Below are 16,617 nucleotides of genomic sequence, written 5' to 3' on the forward strand. Positions count from 1 at the left end.
TTGCAGATGACATGATACTATACATAGAGAATCCTAAAGATGCCACCAGAAAACTTTTAGAGCTAATCAATGAATTTGGTAAAGTAGCAGGATACAAAATTAATGCACAGAAATATTTTGCATTCCTATACACTAATGATGAAAAATCTGAAAGAGAAATTAAAGAAACACTCCCATTTACCATTGCAACAAAAAGAATAAAATATCTAGGAGTAAACCTACCTAGGGAGACAAAAGAGCTGTATGCAAAACTACATATAGAATAGTATAGAAAACTATAAGACACTGATGAAAGATATTAAGGATGATACAAACAGATGGAGAGATATACCATGTTCTTGTATTGGAAGAATCAATAATGTGAAAATGACTATATGACCCAAAGCAAACTACAGATTCAATGCAATCCCTATCAAATTACCAATGGCATTTTCTACAGAACCAGAACAAAAACTCTTAAAATTTGTATGGAGACACAAAATACCCAAAGTGGCCTAGAGGGAAAAAAATGGAGCTGGAGGAATCAGACTCCCTGACTTCAGACTATAACACAAAGTTACAGTAATCAAGACGATATTGTACTGGCACAAAAACAGAAATATAGATCAATGGAACAGGATAGAAAGCCCAGAGATAAACCCACGCACCTATGGTCAACTAATCTATGACAAAGGAGGCAAGGGTATACAACGGAGAAAAGATAGTCTCTTCAATAAGTGATGCTGGGAAAACTGCACAGTTACTTGTAAAAGAATGAAATTAGAACACTCCCTAACACCATACACAAAAATAAACTCAAAATGGATTATGGACCTAAATGTAAGACTGTACACTATAAAACTCTTAGAGGAAAACATAGGAAGAACACTCTGTGACATAAATCACAGCAAGATCTGTTTTGATCTGCCTCCTAGATTAATGGAAATAAAAATAAACAAATGGGGCCTAATGAAACTTAAAAGCTTTTGCACAGGAAAGGAAACTACAAACAAGACGAAAATACAACCGTTAGATTGGGAGAAAATATTTGCAAATGAATCAACGGACAATGGATTAATCTCCAAAATATATAAATAGCTCATGCAGCTCAATATTAAAAAAACAAAAAACCCAATCCAAAAATAGGCAGAAGACCTAAATAGACATTTCTCCAAAGAAGACATACAGATGGCCAACAAGCATATGAAAAGCTGCTCAACATCACTAATTATTAGAGAAATGCAAATCAAAACTAGTGAGATATCACCTCACACCAGTTAGAATGGGCATCATCAGAAAATCTACAAACAACAAATGCTGGAGAGGGTGTGGAGAAAAGAGAACCCTTTTGCACTGTTGGTGGGAATGTAAATTGATACAGCCACTATGGAGGACAGTATGGAGGTTCCTTAAAAAACTAAAAATAGAATTACCATATGACCCAGCAATCCCACTACTGGGCATATACCCAGAGAAAACCATAATTCAAAAATACACATGCAGGGGCTTCCCTGGTGGTGCAGTGGTTAAGAATCCGCCTGCCAGTGCAGGGGACACGGGTTCAAGCCCTGGTCCAGGAAGTTCCCACATGCCGTGGAGCAACTAAGCCTGTGTACCACAACTATTGAGCACACGTGCCACAACTACTGAAGCCCATGTGCCTAGAGCCTGTGCTCTGCAACAACTCACTGCAATGAGAAGCCCATGCACCGCAGCGAAGAGTAGCCCTTGCTCACCACAACTAAAGGAAGCCCGCGCACAGCAACGAAGACCCAATACAGACAAAAAAACAAAAACAAAAAAAAACACATGCACCCCAATGTTCATTGCAGCACTATTTACAATAGCCAGGACATGGAAGCAACCTAAATGCCCATCGACAGACGAATGGATAAAGAAGATGTGGTACATATATACAATGGAATATTACTCAGCCATAAAAAGGCACGAAATTGGGTCATTTGTAGAGATGTGGATGGATCTAGAGACTGTCATACAGAGTGAAGTAAGTCAGAAAGAGAAAAAACAATATCATATATTAATGCATATATGTGGAACCTAGAAAAATGGTACAGATGAACCGGTTTGCAGGGCAGAAATTGAGACACAGATGTAGAGAACAAACGTATGGACACCAAGTGGGGAAAGTGGCTGGGGTGGTGGTGGTGTGATGAATTGGGAGATTGGGATTGACATATATACACTAATATGTATAAAATGGATAACTAATGAGAACCTGCTGTATAAAAAAGAAATTACATAGAACTCTGCAGACACACACACAGACATGAATGCAGGTCAGAAAAAAATGAACCTTATTTAGTGAAAACTAAATAAAATCATCATCTAATACCAATGTCGATTCCTGGTTTTGGAATTGCACTACACCTATACAACAGGTCATCTTTGGACCAAGCTGGATGAAGGGTAAAAGGGACCCTTTGCACTGTTTTTACAATGTATAATGACTCTATAATTATTTTTAAATGAAACGTTTAAAAGAGAAAAAAAAAAAAAAACAGAGGAAGAATCTTTGACCCTCTCCAGTTTAGATTAGTCCCATACATGTTTACAAATACTGCTCCCCTCAGGCAGGGTTGTGACCCCAAAATTCCTACCTTAGCGTCAAGCACTGTCAGACGAAAACACACATTCCTCACATGGAAGTACATCTACAGAAAATACTATCAGATGGCGAGGGAAAGAGGCAACCAAACTATGCTTCTTAGACTCACTGGTTTATCTCTCTTGTCTGATTTGTGTAACAGTTTTCACATCAACTTAGAATTTCAGGTTCTTCTCATAAAACTTTAATCGTCATATATGTTTAGAAAGATTTTCTTAAATATTATGAGCCCCAACCAGAAGAATTAAAGGTAAGCTGTTAGGGTTAACACCTGTATTGAAATCACCATTGGAAAACGATTGAAAAGCTTAGGCTGTCTCAGATTCTGAACTCATTTTCTACTGACAGCGACCAGGAAGTCAGAGCTTCTCACCAAGATGGCAGCTTTCCTTTTCCTGAAGCTAAGAGGAACAAGAACCAACGTCCTATCAGTGGGATTGCTGCTCTTAAAGTCTGGGAGAAGAAAGTGTGGCAAACGCAAGTTTAATGGAGATTAGAGAGGCCATCTTCCTTCTTGGCCTGCTAATTAATAAAAGCCAAACTTTTAGAACATAGTTCAAAACAAAGGATATGTTTTTAAGCCATCAGTCATGTTTACATATTATTTATTCTTGGTTGAAATTGCATGGTTAGTCAAGAGATAGAGGAAACAAACTAAAACTTCAAAAGACCATTTTTTTGTAATCAGGAGAAATTTTAAAATCCTATCATGTTCTGCATGTAACCCAGTGAAAAGGAAAAGACCCCTATCTTGTCTAGAGCCACAGGGAAAGCCACTGGAGATGAAACACAGTCACGGTCTAAACCGCATACTAGGTAGGCTTCATCCTCAGGCTGTATTCCTGGGCCTGCTCCATTCCTTTGCTGGTAAGAGGACATGCTGTTTGTTAATGCTTTGTCTCCAAGACTCAGACTTTGTTTTTTTAATTTATTTTATTTATTAATTTATTTTTGGCTGCATTGGGTCTTCGTTGCTGTGTGCTGGCTTTCACTAGCTGCAGTGAGCGGGGGCTACTCTTCGTTGCGGTGCACAGGCTTCTCATTGTGGTGGCTTCTCTTGTTGTAGAGCACGGGCTCTAGGCGCTCGGGCTTCAGTAGTTGTGGCATGTGGGCTCAGTAGCTCTAGAGCGCAGGCTCAGTAGTTGTGGCACACGGGCTTAGTTGCTCCACGGCATGTGGGATTTTCCCAGACCAGGGCTCGAACATGTGTCCCCTGCACTGGCAGGCGGATTCTCAACCATTGCGCCACCAGGGAAGCCCTCAGACTTTGTTAATGATTAGTGACAAGTGAGCAGACAGAACCAAATGTTGGGCAGGACCCAGTGAGACCTGGCTCAGTGGTGTGGCTGGAAAGAAACGTGGAAGGGCCATTCTCCCTGGGTCAGTTCAATCACATATTTCTGTGTCCTGGCCTGAGGCCTCAGGGGACACAGATATACCTCACTGAGGACAAAGATATGAAACCAGAGTTTATCTAGCTTTGCAAGCTGACCTGCAATCTATTTCTGAAAGAAAAATGATTTAAAAATTCTTTCCTCTCCTATTTCCTTTCCTCTCCATAGCAGCACTATTTACAATAGCCAAGGCATGAAAACAACCTAATGTCTACAGACAGATGAATGGATAAAGAAGATGGGGTACATATATACGATGGAATACTACTCAGCCATAAAAAAGAATGAAATAATGCCGTTTGCAGCAACGTGGATGGACCTAGAGATTATCATACTAAATGAAGTCAGAGAGAGACAAATATCATATACCACTTATATGTGGAATCTAAAATATGACACAAATGAAACAGAAACAGACTCACAGACATTGAGAACAGACTCATGGTTGCCAAGGGGGAGGGGAGTGGAGGAGGGAAGAAGTGGGAGTTTGGGATTAGCAGATGCAAACCATTATATATAGAATGAATAAACAACAAGGTCCTACTGTATAGCACAGGGAACTCTATTCAATATCCTGGGATAAACCATAATGGAAAAGTATATGAAAAAGAATATTTATGTGTATAACTGAATGACTTTGCAGTACAGCAGAAATTAACACAACACTGTACATCAACTATACTTCAATAAAGTTTAAAAAAAATCGTTCCTGTTGCTATTTCTCATACTCCCAAGAATATTAATTAAATGTAAATTAAAATATTACTTCTTAGTTTTCACTTAGATTCTTCCCCTCAGTATAGTTTGTACTCAATATTTTGCCACAGACTCATTTACAATCATTTTTATTTTGCATGAAAAAAATTTCGCCTGTAAACATTTTTCTTTTACCTGTACACACACACACACACACACACACACACACACACACACACACATGTACTTACCATCGATTTTGAAAGAGAAATCTGACAGTACTTTGAGCTTATTGCTTTTAAAGCATGCATTTTAAAGCCAGAAAGCCTATGTGAAGCTAACAAAGCCTTGGACACCCCCTCATCCTGGGAACACCAATTTAGTAACTTACCTGTGCATTTGTCAGTGTCCCACTACTCAGTAACTCCTCAGGTACAGGAACCAGGTGTTATTGTGTAGTTCTTAAATGGAAAGGATTAATTTATTGGGCATAGATGGGACTCACATCGTCACATGGACAAGAATGTTGTTATTAACAGGTCAGCCCATTTCATAATATTATTTCATTATATATACATATAAAAGTATATAATGTTTATAAATAAAAATGTATATAAATGCATATACATGTTCAGTTTGCAGTTAAAACAAACTATTCCATGAAGAACTCCAGACTCCTTAAGTATACTGGTGTCTCTTCTGGAGCCATGAGGGGAAAATAATGATATGGCACCTAATCTCCAAAGATGGGCCCCCAAAACCATTCATCCTAGAATTTGTGCCCTTGTGTAGTCCTTTCTAGACTAAATCGGAACTGGGCCTGCATGCAATAAAGGGATAACTCAGGGGGCTTGGGATGGTCAAACCCTGAACTTTCCAAAGAAAGGACTGACCTTTGACTAGATCCTGGGAGATAATCTCTAAGACCTTGGTATATTCTATCTGATAAGAGTGCCTTTGTATATCTAGGGGCGTAAGCCACAACCAGATAGTTTATATTAACTGTGATTTATGGTAAACACATGTTTTTATTCACCTGGGACTCTGGACCAACCTGTATCAGTTTGACCTCTGGAGGAAAGGGAGACTGAGTAACTAAGGTCAGTCACATGGGCATTCCATGCTTATGTGACGGACCCTTAATAAAAACCCTGAACAACAAGGCTCAGGTCAGCTTCCCTGGTTGGCCACACTTTGTATGTGCTATCACACATCATTGCTGAAACAATTAAGTGTTATCTGTAAAACTCTACTGGCACAGGACAGCTGGAAGCTTGCACCTGGTTTCTCTTGGACTCTGCTCTATGCTCCTGTTTCTTTTGCTGATTTTAATCTGTAACCTTTCACTGTAGTAAATCTTAACTGTGAGTATAATTGCTTTTCGGAGTTCTCTCCTTCCAGAGAAGCTTCAGACCTGAAGGCAGTCCTGAGGATCCTACACATAGCCTGTAACTTGCTTAAACCAGTAGAATGAGGCAGAAGTGACACTATGCCTCTTCTGGGCATACGCCTGAAGAAGGCCTGGAAACTTCTGCCCCTGCTCTTAGGGATGCCCTGAGTAACAGTAAGTAGAGACCCCAGCAAGAGGAGAGGTCCAGACCCTTCAGGGGCACAGTCAAATCTCTGGAAGACATCAGTCCCAGCCACCATCTGACTGCAGCCACATAACACCCCAACAAAGGCGACTGCCCAGTCAAGTCCGGTCAACTGACAGAACCATAACAAAATAGTTATTGTTTTAAACCACGACACTTTGGGGTGGCTTGTTAGGTAGCACTGGATAACTAAAACCAGCAGGAATGATAACATAATTGGAGAGATTCAGAATTTAATTGGCTAAGAGATCATACATAAGTAACTGTCAGAAACTATTACTCAACCCAAAACAATTTTCTAAATTTAAAGCAAGAAACAATTTTTAAAGGGGACTAGGATTTAATAAAATTCTCTCAGGCTGCAGAAGTCTACTGTTCATTTTATTTTGGGTTCAGGCTTATTTTCATAGCTTAGGTAAACAATACCTTACACAGGAATAGTCTTCAGGAGGTTTCAAAGCCCTTCATGTTTTGTTTAATTTTATCCTTAAAATGAGTCTGTAAGGTAGTTGATTTTACCCAAACTTTAGAGATAAGGCACGAGAGCTCCCTGGCAGACAAGGAACTGGAAACACTGTTTCAGCTGCTCCAGCGCGCACCCTATGTACGGCTGCTGGGCTCCCCCTGGCCACCCTCAAGTGAGTCCCCAAGAGGAAAAGATGCCAAGCTACTGACACACAGTGTTTGAAAATACTATGGGACATTTCCACTCATGGATTTCACTGCACGTTCTCCAGTGACTATTTCAGCAAGCTAAAAATGTGCCTCCTTGGTCACGAGAACACAAAAATCCATATGATTAGGGAACAGTAATAATGCTGGCACTTTTATCGAATCATCAGCAAGTCCTCTTCTAGGACATTAAATGTCTTATACATATTTGTAATTTGCTTGAAAACAAGCAAAACAAGTGGTCTTAAAAGAGAGCTGACAAGTCACTTAGGACGGGCTCTTGCTTGTCTGATAAAAGCCCACTTCCAGGAAAATGGAACCTGGGCTTGTAATAAAACGTCAATCATCCCAGATAATGGTGACTATCTAGGTAAGTAAACTCAAGAGTTTTCACTTCCATGCCTTGTGTTTAAACCTCACATCAGGCAGTTTTAAATGACTTCATCCATCTGTAAGCTTTTAAATGGAAAAACCAAAGTACAAAGAAGTATATTGTTTTGGATCATTCTGTGAATCAAAACACATACTTTAAAAAATCAAATATTCTTTCCTTCTGTTAAGAACAAACCCCAAGTGCCTTATCAGCCACCTTATTCCACAAGGCAGAAATAACAATTATGCAGCTGCTCCTGGGGAAGGCAGAGAATTTCCTTGACCACCCATGAAGGAAGATGAGGGGCCTTATCCATTGGCTGGCTACTCTTACAAAGACTGCATGGAAATTTGGTGGACACAGAGCACAATGCTCTATACTTGAGAACATTTTCCAAGGCACAGATGTTTTTCTCTTAACTGTGAATGTTGGCTGACTTGTCTGTCTGTATCCTTTTTCAGGGCTCAGCAGACAGGATGTCTTTGGAGAGGTTTGTCCTCTATAATTCGGGGCTGATGTTCCTTGCTAGATGGAAAACACATCTTTGGCTAGACAGACATGAATCAATATTACACAAAAATATTTCCATTTTGGGAAATTCACTGAGATAAAAGTGTCTTTCTGGCTCTGGGCACACACAAGTAACCATCAGGACACCTCAGTAAAAGAGAAAATGGATTTTCAATAGTTTGCCATGAGAGTGATATGTGATTATAAGCTCCTACATATATTCCTACTGTCCTATTTTATTTTATATTTTTAAAATTTATTTATTTATTTATTTATTTTTGGCTGCATTAGGTCTTCGTTGCTCCACACGGGCTTTCTCTAGTTGTGGCAAGTGGGGGGCTACTCTTCATTGCGGTGGGCACACTCCTCATTGCCGTGGCTTCTCTTGTTACAGAGCATGGGCTCTAGGTGCACGGGCTTCAGTAGTTGTGGCATATGGGCTCAGTAGTTGTGGTTCACGGGCTCAGTAGTTGTGGCGCCCTGGCTCAGGTGCTCCGCAGCATGTGGGATCTTCCCGGACCATGGCTCAAACCTGTGTTCCCTGCATTGGCAGGCAGAATCTTAACTACTGTGCCACTAGGGAAGTCCCTACTGTCCTATTTTAGAAGGAAAAAGTTAACTCATTTTTCTGGTTAGTGCCTCAGTAATTTTATTAGGGGGTTTCTATAAAGACTTTAATTGAATCACAGTAAGGAAAATTATTTCAGAGCTAGGACAAAATTTTATCTGTCATAAACAGCACTGAGTACTAAAACCTGCTTTGAGTTTAACAAATTACATAGAAGCTTTACATCCATGAATGCAATAGACCAAGTAAAATGGTGATTTTTCAAACATTGCAAAGCTCAACTAATTTAGATAATGCCAGTTTGGAAATGCAAGATTGGCTAAAAATGTAAAAATATTATACATACTATTAACGTGCAAATTTTGTTTTATGAGGATATTTTCATTTCCTAGCAATTAAATAGCACTTAACTTTTTATTACAAATATTTCATCATATGGATAGGCACACTCATCTTTCATTTATTATTTGTCAAGGTCAGTATGCTAAATTATAACTTAGGTGCTTTCATCAAGTATCTCAAGGATAAATTAAAATTCTCAGTAAAAATCCAATTGATATGTACAGAGCACAAAAAGTGTTATTTTAATCCTTTAGTGGGGAGGAACCCACCAGAAAGTTTAAGTTTTCTGTTTTTTTAAGTATTAAGATGGTGGGAGAAAAAGAACTTTCCAGGTAATTATGAATAAGTGATACTGATATACAACACGAAAAAAAAAGGCATTATTTCTGTACCATTAAAGTTCCTAACACTTGTTCTTCTTTTAAACTAATTTTGAGTTCTATATGAAAGGTCTAATAAGCAGAAAAACACAAGACTATTTTTAAACTTACTTACTCAGATATTTCCAGCCTCTAAACCTGGAAAATAATGTTGAAGTTTTAAATCGATGCCATGCCTTTTCTGGGGAACTGGAGAAGTGGTGAACTTCTGCTTGTCTTGGTTGCGTGCACACAGAGCGCCTTGTGCATCCACAGAAAGACCACCCGGGGGGAGAGGCACACTGTACTGCAGGGGTCAGTGTTCAAAGTCATCGTTAATTGGGAACACCTTGAATTGAAGTTCCAGAAGGGACAGAAATTTGAGCCATGAGATGCCCCCAAATTAGGAGCCATGTTGAAAACTTCATAAGATGTCTTTGTATAAAACCATACCCAGATCTTTAGAGAACAGCTCAGACCTGTGTGATTTAAATACCTTCTAAAATGCCACTATGTGAAAATCCATTTCAGAAGCACACTGCCCACTCTTCTCTGAACTAACGATGTTTCTAGAATTGCTTTTATATATACCATCATTAAATGAAAATAAGCTTTTCTTAATATCCTGGTTTTGACACAAGTGCTATGTGACCTCAAGCAAATTCCCTAATTTCTCTTGCCTTAGTTTCCTCATCTGTAAAACGGTGAAGGTTGTGGCGGGGATTAAATGAGTTACTGTGCCTGGCACATAATATCTACTCTGTAATGTCAGTTGTTAACACTAGTATTATCACTCACCTATTATATTAACTCATAATGCTTGCAGAGAAGCCATCATCAAAAAATTTTAAAAACCAATTATAATACAATTCATGATTTTTTTCCAAAATGTAAAAAGACTCATTTTTTCATAAGACCCTAAAATGACTGTGAACTTGGCTCAAAATTATCTATCCTAAGCACATGTGCATTCTTTCCAGCTTTCCACCCCAAATAAATTCATGCACAAGGGGCGTCCTGTTGTATCAGAAATGAACTTGCTGATCAAGACTGTCACTGATCCTTCTGAGGCATGCCTTCCAGGTACAGGATTGGGGAGGAGATGGGTTCCCTCCAGAAGATGATGCTGAGAGAGGGAAGCAAATAGGCTTTCCTCCTTCAGGATATTCCTCACTGCCTTCCTTCTGTGTGAAATTAAGGACTGCCCTTCCCCTCCCCCATGCACATCTGACTGCTAGTCTGAAGGCACAACTCTATGATCCAAAAGGGCCCAGACTGATCTAAGTTTATCCCTAGGTCCTCTCTCTCTGGTTGGTCCTGTCTATAGCTAGAGATGAGCCAGAAGCACCCACCAACTGCCCGAGCACTGTTATCCGCACTCCCTCTGCTGAGGGAATCTGGTAGAGTAGAATGCGCCAGATCAGTAGCTTCCACAGAACACAGGTTAGGTTTTCCCAAGTGAGGAAAGCAGAGCTGGTCAAGAAAGGCTGCTAAACTAAATTTAGAAGCTATTTAGCAGGCTCTGAAGCTAGACAGATCAATTCTGCAATCACTATGCTATTAACTTATAGTGGTCACCTACTGGCCCTGGGAAGTGAGGATAGTAATTTCAGTTCAAGTCTTGGTGTCAGGATTTAATATCAAACAGGGAGATACTCTTTGCCTCTGCTGCTTGACTCAGATAAGCACATGAGGGTCCCAGAGAAAGTTACCACCTCCTTTAGGCTGTAGTGGGTTAAAGAAGATCTCAACCTCTGGAATATTTAGTTGTAGGGCCTTTCCTGGTGAGCTATTATTTTAACATCAGTATTCTGGGAGGCAGGCAAATTCAAGGCAAAAGAGTACACTAAATCACAGACAGAGTGACATTGCAAACATTTAACACTGGTGACTGAGTCTGTTATTTCCTAGGTGATATAGTTGGCCAGCAGGTTTCTTTTTTTTTTTTCTTTTTTTTTACAAAATAAGCAAATGCTTACTTTATCATTCACACATAAAATTATATAGAAACAACACACAAACTGCTTGGAATGCAAATATTCTTTGGTTTACTCATCAAAATAGCAAATAACAAAATAGCAAAAACCTTATCAGTTAAATAAAAAAGTGACATTCTTTATTTACCTATCAAACCTTACTAAACATTGAAATGCATTCATTTTCATTCCCATGTTCTTCTGGCAATATCCTGTCTTCCCTTTTGCCTTTCATCCCCCTAAATTAAATTATTCTGATGGGCTCGTCTCTAAGGTAAAGATTGTTTTATCATTCTTAAAACCACTTACTTTTTATTGTCCCAATATCGGGAATGATCTAGATTTCCTCTTTGTCTCTTACATTTAAAACAGGTATGAAAAATGGAGATTCCATCAGCACATTTTCAAGATGACGTAAGTTAAGCCCTCAGCAAGCATTTCAAGGCAATGGTATGCCATTTTGGGGAATTTTCATGTTTTGGGAAGTATTACTGTTGGTACTGAAAAACAGGACTCGATTCCAGAAGCATAGTCTTATGTTAGACATTATTCATAATGTCAAATACAATTGGTTTCTACAATATTGATTTCAGAGAAGCAATTTTCTATTTTTCTGAAGGTTCAATTTGACTGACTTAATTCTTGAATCTTAATTCTTAATTAAGACGGAATTCTTGAATGTCAGTGACAAAGTCTTTATCAAAAGATTTTTTAACAAAAGGTAAACGTGAAAATGGAATTGTTTCAAAAGGAGAAATGACAGTAAGAGAGAGCTCTTGGCTTTTTAAAAGAGGTACACATACATAGTAAGGAATAAAGGTGAATCAAAATACACAATTCTGTACATGACAGAAATATCCAATGTGCCACCAACATAACAACTGCCCTAAAAAAGATGTCTTGAGGTTTGGAGCCACACGTATCTTTCTTTATATAACTCTATATTTGCATCACGCAACCATACATCTTCCCGTGATCTGCTAACTGCTGGGAAGCTTTTTACCAGAATATTTGGCAATATGCTTTGCTTCAAATAAAACAAGCCTCATAAAACATTAGCATTAATGTCTGACAACTGAATTGGGCAAAGTCTTTCTGAAATATGTGTAATCTTTAAAACATTATTTTTTTTCTTCATAAATCAGCAGTGCTCCATCTTCAAATAAATCACGAGCAGTCACAATCTCAACTCACATGCTCATATGTTCTCTTCATCTAACATTTTGTTGATGCCATCACACAGTTTTTGTAAGTGGGGTTTAAAACTTCCGAAGGGATTATACAAGGCAGCCAAGAAATCACAATCTGAAAAATGATCAAAGACATTATTAACCCGTCCATGTGACTTGGCGGTGAGGTGACGCTGGATGACCTGGTGGAGCATCTCTCTACACTCATTTAACAGCCTGGATAACACATTCCGGTCAAAGGTGAAATCCACCTGATGGAAACTGACCACGGTCATAGCAAGTTGATGAACTTTCTTCTTGAATTTCTCCATCAGTGCTAGCTCATCTTGGTTAAACTGATTATTCCTGTAAAGAATGGCCAGCTTGATGACTGTTTTGATGAGGTTTTTGATGATCTTCTCTGCCTCCTTCTTGTTCTGGGTGTACTCCTTGGTCACCCTGTAGAGCTCATCCAGCACTTCGCTGCTCGTGTCATCGATTAAGGTGGTAGCGACGGATTTGGACGCCATTTTACCCAAGATCTTCTTTTGTGCCTGAACGGCCAGGTTTTTGGAATTAAAGACATCTGTGGCCACTAAAAACAAAGGGGAGGAGGAGGATAAAAATTCAGTAAATATCAGCAAGAGAAGCAAATTAAAAATCTCATTGGAAGGAGTATTTTCCTTCCCATTTTCCCACTCTACGGTTTGCCTCCCATCTACTGACATTAGTTTCTGTTCAGAAAAGAACTAAAATAATTTTCCTACATTTTGGGGAATTAGGTTCTCATTGGTGAAATTAATGGGTGGTTGTGCATAATCTTTAAGGTTTTTTGGCAATTCAAGTGTTTTACACCTTCTGCTTTGTAGCCAATACATTGTTTAGAAGTTTAAGGGCTCTGGGGGTGGGGGTGGGGGAGGGATAAATCAGGAGCTTGGGATTAACATATACACCCCACTATATATAAAATAGATAACCAACAAGGACCTACTGTATAGCACAGGGAACTCTACTCAGTATTCCATAATAATATGGGAAAAAAATCTGAAAAGGAATTAATAACATGTCTATGTATAACTGAGTCACTTTGCTGCACACCTGGAACTAATACAACACTGTAAATCAACTATACTCCAATAAAATTTTTAAAAATGCTAAAATTAAAAAAAAACAAGTTAAAAAAAAACAAAAAACGAGTTAAAGGGCTCTGATTATAAAGATAGTATGTCTCAAGAGGCAGTAAGTTTTTATGTCATTTTTCCCTAGTTTTAATTTTATAAGAATTATATAAGGAATATAAAATCAACTCTACAATAGTTCTCTGAGCAACAGTAACCAAGAATGATTTATAGAAACCCATTTAAATGTAAGAGGAATAAATGACAAAGCCGTGATATTGAGTAAATTGACAAATTCATGGAAACTAATCAAAAGGAAAGCCCTGCTTTATAGTCCAAAATTTGCAAAAAGTCAAATTTCCCAAGACATTGGTCAGCATTTACCAGTTTGATCAACCTAACCACCCTGAATTTCAACTCCCCAAAGCTGAGTGTTGGAAAGAAATATTCCTTGGAGAGCTTATTGTCACTTGCTATTTCTAATGAATGGCCATTGTGACCTTTAAATTTTTCTACGATTTGAGAAAAAAACCCTACTGTATGAACAAATGAAACGTGCCACATGAACATACTCTGAAAAAGCAGATGCTTAGAGTTCACTTTTGAACTCACTGATTAAATTATCATAATTTAATTAGAGATTTAAGACACAAAAAATAAGAGCTGTATATATTAAATATTAATGAGACCCTACGTGATGCTCTTAACTTACAGCCAGTCAGTGAAGATGCTCAATAAATGTTCATTCCCTAAACCAAGTTTAGTTTTTCTCCAAAATCCTCTCCCACTCTGCGTATACTGCTTCACTACAACTGTGCTTCCTCCCTCTTCTCCTAGGTGCCTGGGTGTTGGAAAGCAGTCATTCAGTAATGAAAGATGAAAGGCTTAAAAATACAGATATGTAGGAATGAGTCAGGGCATCATTGATATTATTAGAAATAATTATGAAATTATTTCTAGTTTGGACAGGTTGGCAACATTAGAAAACAAAAAGGTAGCCACTCCCAAATCCAGGCTGGGAAGGTACATAAGAGATTAACTCCCTCAATGTGGAACTGCCATGTCAGATGTGAAATTTGGGCCAAAGTAGCTCATGGTATATAGTACAGGTAGCCGCCAAGTGATTCTTAATGACCAGGATGTCATTCAGAACTGTACACGGCCATACACCCTGCAAGAAAATCTTGATCGAACTAGAAATGGTGCCCTCACAAATGTTGATATTTAAACTTGTGGAACATGAACTGAAACTGCAGAAGAACTGAAATTGATTTTGAGAAAGAAAAGGAAAGTGAAAGAGCACGAGAAATAGCCAACTTGACAAAGAAAGTTTCCAAGCTTTTTAATACTTTCATCATTTAAGCAGCAGTCCATTTCTATTCCTACTCTTCAATAGTTTGCAAGAGTGTATGGCTTTACACGAAAGAATTTATGTCAAAATGAACGGCACATGTGTAGTTATTTAATATTAATATTACCATATTAAGACTAGGGACCATCTTCCATGACTCAACTTAAGACACAGACCTCTACAAATAATAAACCTTATTTATATAGGAAGGGATACCCCCAAATTTTCAGATACACAGTAACCAACTAGGATTTCAGGAATTTATTTTATATAAAGTTGAAAGTTTATTGTTTTTAATGGATTAGAGTGTGGCACCGTCTACAAACATCCCATCTGGGATTTACTGCAATGCCTATTAAATGGCGATACCGTACATTGTGAAATAATCGAAACCAGAGGGAGATGGGTTCGAAAGATTCCCCTGTGCTCCTTTTTCCAAGGCTGGACTTGGAAGTTTGTATGTCTTTTAAACTAGTTTTCTTATTAAATCTAAAATTCCCATGTAATTGCAAGCATAAAGACAAAATAACTCTATGGTGTAGCGCTTTAACTTCTCGCAAGAGAAAGGTGGCTGCCAACTAAGCAAGATCATTCTCCATTTACTAGGAACCCAAACTAAACCAGGACAGAGAAGTTGACCTCTGAGTCTTTCACGTTTGTTTCAAAGGAACTTCAAACCCTGTTCTAGAAACACAGCAACAGTTCATACTTTCATTTTATCCTTTGGATTATATCCAGTACAGTCATCTTTGAAAATGAGGATGAAACTCGTTCTCCCCCTCCTCAGGGAAGACATGCATGCAGTAGATTTCTTTCCTAGCATTAGTGAAGGCTTTTTCAGAGCCAACTGGGAGCTGTGGCTGAGAGCTGCTGGCCAGGACTGTGTGGTCTGTGATCATGAAATATGATTATTTTTTTCTTGCAAATTAACTGCCTTTGGCCATTCCTGCTCAGGCTTGTTTGTCAGTTCCACATCCTCCACTAGATCGATTAAATGTCTGGTGTATCTCACAGCTAGTCCTGGACCAAGTTTTTCTCCTTCACAGTCCTCACCCCTGTGTGATCTCAACCACTTCCATGGCTTCAGATATCACCCATGTGCCAATGACTCCCACAGTTATAACTCAGCCTTGACCTCCTTTCCGGACTCATTTTGCAAATGCACTCAAGGTTTTTCTTTTCCTTGGCTATTTTGCAGGCATCGCAAATATACCATGTCCAAAACTGAATCCTCGATTCCCTCCTGCCCCCAAAGGGCTCCTCCTCCATTCTTTACTATCTTAATTAATAGCATCCCTTCCATCCTTGTGCTCAAGTCAGAGACCTGGGAGTCGTCCACTATACCATCCCCTCCCTTACCCAGTCCATTACCAAGTTCTTTCCATCTACCTTCCTCCAATTCTCTAAATTCTATCCAATTCCCTCCATCTCCATGGACAACAGCCCAGTCCAAGCCCCTTTCCAATTGCTTCCAATGTAGTAGCCAGGGTTTTTAAAAATGGAAATTAGAAAATGATGCTTCACTTAAATTCTTTGCTAACCATTGCACTTCCTTGTTCCTGAAATCCTCATCATTTGCTTACATTTTCATTGTCTGCCTTCCTTTAATAGAATGTAAGCACTTTGAGAGCAGAAGTTGTAAATCTTACTCACTGTGTCGTCCCCTGGACCTACAAGGGTGCCTGGTACACGGCACTTCTGACAGAAGCAGGAGTCAACTGCCCCCCTCTCTTCACTATACTTAAATACTTCTCTGTGAAAACATGCTGACCTGCAAAATGAGAGTTCTAAATACATATGTGGGTGTTTGTTTGTTTGTTTTAAAAGCTAGAGAAACAGATATTTGCTTTACCTGGTTAAATATGTGGTTTTCTTCCTTTGAAGTGTAC

The 16,617-nt window shown here is 38.8% G+C and overlaps 1 protein-coding gene across 3 annotated transcripts in view; it reads right to left on the reverse strand.

The window, feature by feature from the left end:
• Nucleotides 1-11,208: 11,208 nt before the first annotated feature.
• TNFAIP8 (TNF alpha induced protein 8) overlaps nucleotides 11,209-16,617 on the reverse strand; it is a 123,302-nt gene continuing 117,893 nt past the window's right edge. For all 3 annotated transcript variants that reach the window (XM_082835292.1, XM_082835291.1, XM_082835290.1), the window contains exon 2: nucleotides 11,209-12,854. In XM_082835292.1, the coding sequence (XP_082691418.1) occupies nucleotides 12,289-12,854 (566 nt within the window). In that variant the 3' untranslated portion in view covers nucleotides 11,209-12,288. The remainder of the gene's footprint in view (nucleotides 12,855-16,617) is intronic.

The sequence above is a fragment of the Leucopleurus acutus genome (genome assembly GCF_964270905.1).
Source record: "Leucopleurus acutus genome assembly, chromosome: 3".
NCBI classification, from domain to species: domain Eukaryota; kingdom Metazoa; phylum Chordata; class Mammalia; order Artiodactyla; family Delphinidae; genus Leucopleurus; species Leucopleurus acutus.